Source organism: Pteropus medius, unplaced genomic scaffold (genome assembly GCF_902729225.1).
Source record: "Pteropus medius unplaced genomic scaffold, Ma_sr-lr_union100, whole genome shotgun sequence".
NCBI lineage: Eukaryota > Metazoa > Chordata > Mammalia > Chiroptera > Pteropodidae > Pteropus > Pteropus medius.
The window spans coordinates 8169286-8179466 of record NW_024354503.1 but is presented as its reverse complement, the minus strand read 5'-3'; the positions used below and the strand labels follow the sequence as shown (position 1 = coordinate 8179466).

Below are 10181 nucleotides of genomic sequence, written 5' to 3'. Positions count from 1 at the left end.
ATGGATAAGATTACTTTCAATTCTTTATTTCACGTTTTCTGACATAGACCCCAAGATCTGTAATTATCTTAGGAAAACTGCGGGGGTTTAGACAGTACATTTTACTTCCTTATTTATTTATTTATTTTTGCCTATTTCTCTTTGAGGCGGGAAAGCTAGTATATGTGCTTGTGTGTGTTCCCCTTGAGTGCCAAAAAAAAAAAAAAAAAAAAAGTGCTGAGAGTCCTGCGGAGATGAGGCTATTTTTATTCGAAGCTGATACTTTTGCCTGAGCCACAAGTGCTGCTTTGGAAAGGGCTCAGGTTGTTACCAGGGGGAGAACTCTGCAGAGAAGAGACAAAGTTCAACAAGACAACAAAGAAGCAGCAGAAACAGCCAGGAAAACGAAGAGCCCTCACGTTTTCACACAGAATCCTCCATCAGAGTTCTCCAATCCTAAAGTATTCTGCAAAGTACCACTTGACGGGAACTTTTGCCTGCCTCTTCCTTTCTCCAACCACCATGACTGAGATCACTGCTGAAGGTATTGCTACCATTTTCCAATAGTATCAACTAGAAAAAGAAAAAAAGATGGAAATTGACAGTCACATTGACAGTCAATGTGACAACTCTAGGTGCTGCTTTTAGATAATTGTCTTGATCAATGATTCTACACGGGATCAGAGAAGTGGATTTGGGGGCTGAGAGGCTGGCAGATCTGTGTATTGGGGGAGTGAGAAGAGATTTCTCTGAAATTTTGCATGTGGAAACTTCTTTGCTATGCCAAAGGCTCCACTAGTTACTAGTGTCACCCACACCTCTATAAATAGTTATGGTCATGTAACATTATGGCTGATATCTTACCTAGCAAAAATTACAAAGCTTGCAAGAATGAAGACCATGATGAATTTAAAATGTTGCATTTCATATTTAAACTTAGAAAAATGATTTTGAGCATTTCTGCCTTATGATATTTTAAAATGGAGATTTTATTTTTTTCCTTTATTACTAGAGTATATAAATACACACACATATATGATTCATATACAATTTAAGATATGTGTTCATACAATTTTAAAATATATTTTACTACTGGTGGATATTCAGAGACAAGGTTTAGAATTGCACAAAATCACTATAGATAAATATGATTTTTAGAATAAAACAATTTAAAAGTGGCCAAATTCTGATTCTTTTTACACAATAACATCTCTTTTCCCTCTAAATAATGAATTCTATCTTTATATTAAAATAAGTATTTTCTGTTTCAGCGCTTATTTTGAAAAGGTACATGCCTTAAGTAAAGCATATAATTTTCATTATTTGACCATGGTAGCAAATGTTTTACATATGCATATATTTACATGTATTACATATAATTATATATATTTCTTAAAATAAAAAGACCCTTTAAAACAGCTGAAAAGTATTGAATAAAGACATAATCTGGTTGTAGCTGGGGTAAAAATTTAGGAGGTGGATCTAAAATTTGCTTCTGACAGCTGTAAGAAAATCAGACAGGTGGTGCTCTTGACAGCTTCCAAGTTGAATGCTGTGCTGGTTTGTTTTTAATCAGACAACTGAAAAATAGAATGTGTGATTTTGGCTCTTCGGGTAGACATTAGTATGGATACATAGTGATTTCAGAGTTGGAGATTTTCTATATTTATAAGGAGAAATGTCTTATTTGTACCTTCCATTGAGAAATTTAGTCTGATATCCCAAACTAACAAAAAACAATTACTGAGCGATTTCTATGTATATCAGGCATTTTGCTCAGGATGTTACATGTGTTTACTTATTTAAATCTCACACAATTCAATTAAGTTGGCATTATTACCTCCATTTTGCAGAAATAGAAACTGTAGCTAAGATGTTTGGTGACGTGCTCAAGACCACAGTATTGCCAAAATTAGAATCTAGCTCCCTTAAATCTGTTTTGTGTTTTTTTTTTTTTTTTTTCTGTAAGAAGATATCAGGTTTAGTCTTCACCAGTTTTAGTTGAGAATTTGCTAACTAAATATAAATAGCATTTTTCCTATTCCTTAGATATTCTGAGTCATATGGCCTTTAGTTTGTCTTAAAGAGCACTATCTATAAAAACTGCTTGCTTAGACCTGCATGAGTTATTAAGATACTTACGAATATATTTCCCTACCTCTGCACAGGGCGTGGACTGCCAGCTGACTCTTGAGGTCACTTGGCCAAAACATGTTTGACTTGTCTGTAGATTATGCTCTGTAGACTTTTACATTTAATTCATAAAAATTTTTACAGAAGAATTCCTGAATATAAATTAGAACTTTTGTTTTTGTACTCTCTTCATGGGAAAGTTTAAAGTGTTCTTGGAAGACCTTATGGAGTCACTCATAAACAAAACAAAACAAAACAAAACATTGAATTAGTAATAAATTAAAAATGTAAAAATACCACCTAGCTCCTGGGTGATGGTCATTTTTCTACTCCCTTAACTATTCATAGACTCTTGTCATTGGAACATCAATGATGTGTTTTTATCCTTTCAGAAATGTTTTATTAATTATACTTCTCAAATAAAAATTGGACTGCCTACTCAAATGAGCTTAACTTTTAAGTTTAGTACCAATTTCATTCTCGGGATAAAGTCTCTTACATGCTGCTCCATTTTGCACTTTTCATTGTCTTCATGATTCTCGCTTTTTGAAAAAATGAATTTATTTACTTAAAGTAGTTTCACGTGTACAGTACATTGGTTAGACATCTATAATGTTCATAAAACAATCCCCCCAATTGCTTCCTCCTTCCCTTGGCTCTCCACTTAGTCATCATAATAATGCTAACCGTATTCCCTCTGCCATGCTCCCCGTGCCCAACTCTCAACTACTAATTTGTACTTCTTTAACCCTTTGCTCCATTCTCCCAGCCTCTCAACACCCTCCCCTCTGTCTGTCACCAAATTGTCCACTATATTTGTAAGTCTGTTTTTGATTAGTTTGTTCTTTTTGTTCCTTAGATACCACATATAAGTGAAATCATATGCTATCTATCTTTCTCTGACTTATTTCACTCAGTATAATAACTTCTAGGTCCATCCATGTCATTGCAAATGGTAAGATTTCATTTTTTTTAATGGCCGAGTAATATTCCATTGTATATATGAACCATAATTTCTTTATCCAAACATCTATTGATGGGCATTTAGGTTGCTTCCATATTTTGGCTATTGTAAATTGTGCTGCCATGAATATTGGAGTGCATAGATCTTTATGAATTATTGTTTTGGTTCATGATTTTCATTTTTTGTATCCCATATACAATAGCCTTCTTTCAGTCTTTTATTAGAGATGTACTTTTGAATAGGGCCTTGATACAACCTGAAATATTCTTTTCTCTTATCTGCTATATTTCTTTGCCACGCTTTTGGACACATCACTGAAATGTAAGTACTGCATTAATAGCCTTATGATATCTACTGATTACTCTTCCTACCTATGTATCATAAAGCAAGCAGACACCTTGTAGCACTGAAGAAAGTTAGAGCTAGAATATCCCCTTAGAGAGTTCTAGTCCACTGTCCTCACCTCAATTTTTGGAAAACTGAGGCTCCCATAGTCACAGATAATGAGAGGAGGTCTGAGGATACAATTTACCTCTCCTGTGGCTTATCCTAGTGCTTATTCAACCATAACGCAGTGCACGTCTCCAAATCTTATTAAGTTCTCCACATATATTTCCACTGCATGTTTTAAGCTGGAATTCCTCATCTGACAAAAGAAAGGAGGTAATGCAAGATGTGGAATTGTTTATCAGGTACAGAGCAATAGATTAACTAGAATTAAGACAAAGTTGAACCCCAAAGGATTTTAGGGAAACAACACCTTTTGATTCTGGCCAAGATAAATTAAAATAATTATGTCATCATAATTATAACAATGTACATTTATTCAGAAGACATTAAAGGTCAAGTGCTGTGTTATACTTGTTATATGATCATTTAAACCTCAGGACAACCTAATAAAATACATGCTTTATTATTGCTATTTACAGACTAGGAACCTGAGGTTTAGAAAGGTTAGAAATTTGCCTGAATTCACACAGCTGTTTATGGTGTAACCAAGATTCACACCCTCATCTCTGATTCCAGAGTCATGTTGACTACTTCTTCTTGCTGTGTGAGACCAATAGTCAGCCTAGTATTAATTCAGAGGTTGATGGGAGCCTATACTAGGCCCCTATTATGGTTTGGCCCATGCTACATTGGGTAGGTTAGAGCTGGCCACAGACTGGATCAGTGTCAAATAGCACTAAGGTTTAAGACCATAAATAGCCTTCTACCTTTTTTTTCCCCAGAGGCCTAACTTATTCCTAGACAAATGCTAAAGTTAGCTTCCCTTTCTGAGGTTCATATGAACTTTCAACTACCAATTCCAGCATCTATTTGACAGAATATATCACTATATAAATATAACTTTTGAGTAATTTGATAATAAATGAATTTTAGTTAATTTTTAATAGCTTTGTAGAAAAGATGGAGACTTTTTAAAAAGTTGATAAAATATATAATGTTTTCATATTGCCAGTTAATTAATATACAATCAAATTATGTCCAGAATTCTTTCCCTACTATTAATTCAACCACATTTCACTGCTTCTGTTACAAACCCGCGAGGGGAATGATTTCAAAATTTACAGTAAAAATGGTCATTTATTTTACACAATGCACTACTTCGACAGAATCTATAACACATGAGTATTCTCTGTTGCTCTAAAAAATAAAATCAAGAATTCACAGCCAGACTATTTAATAACTATGTACCCAAGTTATATCACCTAGAGCAACAGATAGTAAAATCAAGAGAAGAAAGAGACTCAATCTGTATATCAGTGTTTGTCTTTCCAAAGCCAGGAGTGGCTACTCTGGCCTAAGAGGAGATAAGCTGTGACTGGGAAGAGAAGGAAGAGAATGAAGCACCAGGTTCAAGATCTAATTACTTCTGGGTTGTGTTCTCCTGTTCAAGAAAAGCAATAAATCACATATAGAATATCATTTGTAGTTCTAAGAATAGATTTTAAAATTGACATTGATAAGCCAGTATATTTAAAGGAGGACCATGATGGTGAGAGGCACAGTTAAATGAAAAGACTTATGTGCAAGTTGTTTAAATACAAGATTAAATTTTTTTAATTTTAATTTTTTATGTAGCATAAAGGAAAATACAGAGCCCTTGGATGAAAGTCTAGAAGTAAAAAGGAAAACTTTTGACAAAATACAAGGCAAAACCTAACCAACCATTAAAACGATGGTTAGAACTAACTTTTCTGACTCAAAAAAAAAAAAGGGAGCGCACGCGTGAGAGAGAAAAATATAAAGAAAAGAAGAAAAGCAATGAAAGAAACACAGCCTTCAATTTTTAAGAAATAGAAGGATGAAGACTATGCTACAAACTATACCATCACACGAAGTCAGCAAAATCCAGGCTATGGGAACCTCTACAGTACAAACAATCCAGTTCTTTCAGATCAGTTACTAGGAACAAAAAGATGCCAAGGAAGCCTATAGCTTAAAAGAAATGTAAAAATAGAACAACCATCATGTGTACAATTATTAGAATGTGATTCAAACAACTTTAAAAAATTCTGATGATGTAATTAGAAATTTGACACACTCTGGATGTTAGATAATATTAAATTTACTTATTTTTAGTGGAATAATCATATCATGGTTATGCTTTAAAACTAATTATTTGGAGATACATACTCAGATATATATGGGTGAAATGGTAGAATATTTAAAATTTGCTTCTAAATAACATGCTAGCGTGGGATGTAGATGAAGTGTCGTTGTGTAGGATTAGCCATGAGTTGATTCTGGGAATGGTGATGAGTATATGGGATTTTGTTATAAAATTCTGTCTTCTTTTGTGAATATGCAAGCCTCTCCTTAATAAAGAGTTAGGAAAAAAGAACAAAGCTGATGTTTTTAGTAAAGTAAATGATTTTAATAAGTTATTTTGTAATATATGTGGGTCAGTGAAGCCACTGTCCACCAAATTTATTTGTAAATGCATATTCCTCCCTAAATTGAATGGTCTGTTGTTATTGAAATGGAAAGCAAGCATGTTTGTATTAGACAGAGAGGTCCAGAAATGTATATTACATTTTATTAGCAGACAAGAAAATAATGATATTTAAATATATTCATTGTAATGTGGGAATCTGGAGGTTAGTTTCATATCATTTCTCAAAATTATTAGTGACATTAGAGAATTAATTGGTAGCAGATAATTTTTGAGATGGTCCATGTTAAAATCCGAGATGTTAAAAATCTAAGGCGTCAATGTGATGCAAGGAAAAATAGTTCTAAAAAATGCGATGGTCAGGAACTTCATGTACACATGTTGACAGGGTATTAAGTGCTAAAGTCTTGCATGAATATCTCTTTTAAATGTCACAGAAATTCTGAAAGGCTGGAAGCAGATATAACATAAATCTGATCAGTCTGACTCTAAAACTTCTTGATCTTCTGTACTGCTCAAATTTAATTTAGAAAAAGATAAGAAAAGCAGATTTTGAAAATGATTGGGTTCTATAGTTCATTGAAAATAAGAGAAAAAGTAATGCAGAGTTGAGAGAAGGCAGCATTAAAATAATTAAAAGCAGTGTGATAGACTAGAAAGCCTGTGACATTTCAAGTCAGAAATCCGGGTTCAAGCATTAGCTCCACTACTTAACCAAACGTGGTCAGGGAAGATAAGGGCCATGCTGGGGTTGGGGTGGGGGTGGGGTGTCATAAACTAGTGGGTAAGTCTTAATTAATTATGAATAGTACAAAAGAAACTTTTCAACTTAATATAAGATTATGCTAGTTGGCAAATTAAGTTTCTTTTTTTAATTGTGCAAAGCATCCATGATATCAGATCTTCATGAAAGTGAACAGAAAATATATCTTTGCAGTATCGGTCCTCAATGGGTTTCAGTAAGAAGCTTTTTATTGTGTCTTTTGTGGTCTGCAATAGTTACTATTTCCCGCCCTTTCCCACACACACACAAACACCTTAAGCACACGGTACCCACGGAAAATGTTTTGTTTGTCAGCTTAAATGCTTCTCAATTTTTTCTTATTTATTTCTGGTCATCATTGTGACTATAATTTAAAAATCATGCTGCTTTAAAATGCAAAATGAATTCAGGCTATTCAGCTATTCCAAGGGCTTGGGAATGCTTAGAGAGTTAAAATCTCCAATGCTGTTTGCATTAATTTTTAATCAGTTAACAATATTTAATATGAGAGAAACATAAAATGGTGCACCTAAGCAATTTTAAAATCATCTACATTGACCTTTGGGTTGAATATATCAATTTGAAAAGAGAATGCATAGATGGTTAAGATTTTCCAGTTAAGCTTTTAGTTTTACAGTTACAGAGTTTAAAACAGTATTTTCTTTTCTTTCTTCCAATAAAAAGAAACCCTTTGGAGACATGCTTAATATATTTAAAAAAATGCATGTTTTCTGAAGTAACGTAATTCGAAAAGTGCAAATTAGAGGAAAACCTTTATCTGGTAACTGCGTTAATATCACACAATAATTCCAAGTTTATAGAGTTTAGGTTCTGTTCAAATTAAAGTTCTAGGAAGATCTGTCGAAGTTAAGTTTTTTGGTTCCTCAATTCCCATTTTCTCTCGATAATGAATGCCATGCATAGTTTCTAATAGGAAATACTTATTTGAGTGTCACCTAAACATGTATTGCCCCAAGTGAGGGTTATTCAGAGATAGATGAACTAACTTCTTGATCTGAAATTATAGTACTTTCCACCTTCAAAGGAAGTTAAAAAGCATGTTGTTGGCATATGTGTAATGAATAAAGTTCTTCTCTCTGTAATAGTTATGCTCTCTAAACATCAAGCCTATCTACATCTCTGTGCTAAAGCAAGCTGTCGAAGGCGCACAGCATTTATGATTTTGAGAGATCCTTTGGTATGTAAATGAGCTGTTTCCTCATAAACAACAGAGTCCATTTCACTTATAATGTACTTAAATATTACATATGAGTATATATGGTTTAGATGTTTTCTAATTTGGTATCTGAAGCAGGGGCTGGGGCATGTGGTCTTCACTTAAACAAGTTAAATGTAATCTTTTAACCTAGGAGAAGGAAGATAATTTATATTCAGCAACCTGCTTTTTACAGGGGAAACTTGGCTTCATTCAGGTAGCATGAGGCTACAGCTCATTGTGATAAACTGGTTTTATTTTCATTACTCATTTGCTGCATCATTCTCCTCTCTCTGATGTAGGTCGCTAAAATGTTGAGAACACAAAAAGAAAAAAGAGCTCATAATATTTAAAAGTTCTTTTAAAAGGGTCCTAGTATATTGGTGAGTGTGTGGGTGTGAGAGAATCAGTTTCCACTTATATTTTAAAATACATTTTTAGCAAAGTCTCCCTGGAAAATTTATTTTGCCTTTTGAACTAAAATCATCATGTAATTAAGAGAATTTTCTGTGGTAGACATTTGATATAATATAAAGACAAAAATGGTAAATATAAAGTGATACTTCTTTGACATTCAATTCTGGAGCTATTATTTTGTCCCTGGTTATTCTTATTTACTTATGTATAATGGCCTCAGGGAATAAGAGTGTAGTATAAAATCTGTGTTACCACAGTATGGTAAAACGCCAACCTTGTACATTCAAAATCCACAGAAGTATTAGGCGTTGTACTTAGAGAAAAGCAAACAAAATATATCCATTTGAAATATAATAAAATTTTACATTCTATGATATTAACTACCAACCTATAAGTAGACTTATAAAGCACTAGGTCATGTCAGAGGTTCAGTTATAGTCAATACTTTATCACCTATTATATGCCAGGCTGAGTGCCATAAAATGAGGACATGAAGATAAATAATACAAGTTCTCTGACTCTGATATAGTAGATTGAAAAACAAGCAAAAAAAAAAAAAAGCACAAAATAATCAGGAAAATGAAAATGGACAGATTTAAAAAATATGACTTCAGTTGGATTTATGAATGATGGGTATTTAATTTAGTTGAACAAAGTCATTTTATCATTCATAAATCTTATGATTAGTGAACACATTGAAACTTGCTGACACTAACTTTAGAATAATAAAGAGTGCTCAATTCTTGACTCTGATGATTTGCAATATACGTGCATTGGTGGGAAGGTGAAACAGCTTGCCAAAGATTAAGGAGGTCAAGAACAGGTATGATCAACGTACAGATGAAGGAATAAGAGGTAGGTGGAGGTGAGAATTAGTGGTCTATCTGTGGGATGAAGCCCTAGGATGACTAAGGTACAGAATTACCTGGCTAAGAAATTGGGTAACAATCCTGGTTTAAATACTCTATTTTTGTTAAGGAATCCAATTGCTATAGTATTGAAAAGGTTGGATGTCTTATGTTCCTGATTTATTTTGAACTAATTGTTTTTTATGACCTCTAGTTTTTTTCCCTCCTATGTGAGAGATCTCCCATTATTTATATTTTAATTGCTGCTTTTCATGACCAAATACTCTACTTTGAGTTTAGTTTGTATTAATGAAGCTCCATTTCTAATTAATAAAGAAATGATGAAATAATACTAACTGTCAAACAGTTACTCACTAAATAAGTTTCTTCAAGTTAATAAGGAGAAATCAGCTGTTAGATAAAAACTAATTTTATGGTCAGTGTTCTACGTACTATGAGAACTAGTGTTACAAGCCAGTGGTCTTGTCAAGATGTCCTATAATGGCATTGTATTAAGCATTGGAGCAAGGCAAGAGGATTTTCTAGATGATAAAGGCCTTCATCAAGGAGAGGCTTAAGAGATGTGGTCCTTAGTCTGAGGTTCGGAAGATATAATCAAGAAGTACCTAGAACAGGAATAACTAGCAATAAGTCAGCAGAATCCTCTAGAGACTTTGTACATAGTGACTGGAAGAGAAGTAATTAGAAAAAATAGTTTTACAGTTGCCAGACGACCTAGTTTAACTATATATATAGTCCTCAAGGAGAAATGAAATAATTGTATAAATAGCTATATGATACAAGGCTGTTTCCTAAGAAGTTAATAGTTTCCTGAAATAAGAACTGATAAAATATTGTAATTATATTGTAAAAGATGTGAGATAGATTTTTTGGTTTCACATCAATCAAGTCTAAAGTAGACAACATTTACATGTATGAAACAACTAAAAAATGAATTAATA

At 33.2% G+C, this 10181-nt stretch overlaps 1 protein-coding gene across 2 annotated transcripts in view; it reads left to right on the top strand.

The window, feature by feature from the left end:
* Nucleotides 1-333: 333 nt before the first annotated feature.
* TRDN (triadin) overlaps nucleotides 334-10181 on the top strand; it is a 226506-nt gene continuing 216658 nt past the window's right edge. The window contains exon 1 of one of the 2 annotated variants that reach the window (XM_039854431.1): nucleotides 334-523. In XM_039854431.1, coding sequence (XP_039710365.1) covers nucleotides 502-523 — 22 coding nt within the window. In that variant the 5' untranslated portion in view covers nucleotides 334-501. The remainder of the gene's footprint in view (nucleotides 524-10181) is intronic. The other variant, XM_039854434.1, reaches the window with a different exon arrangement.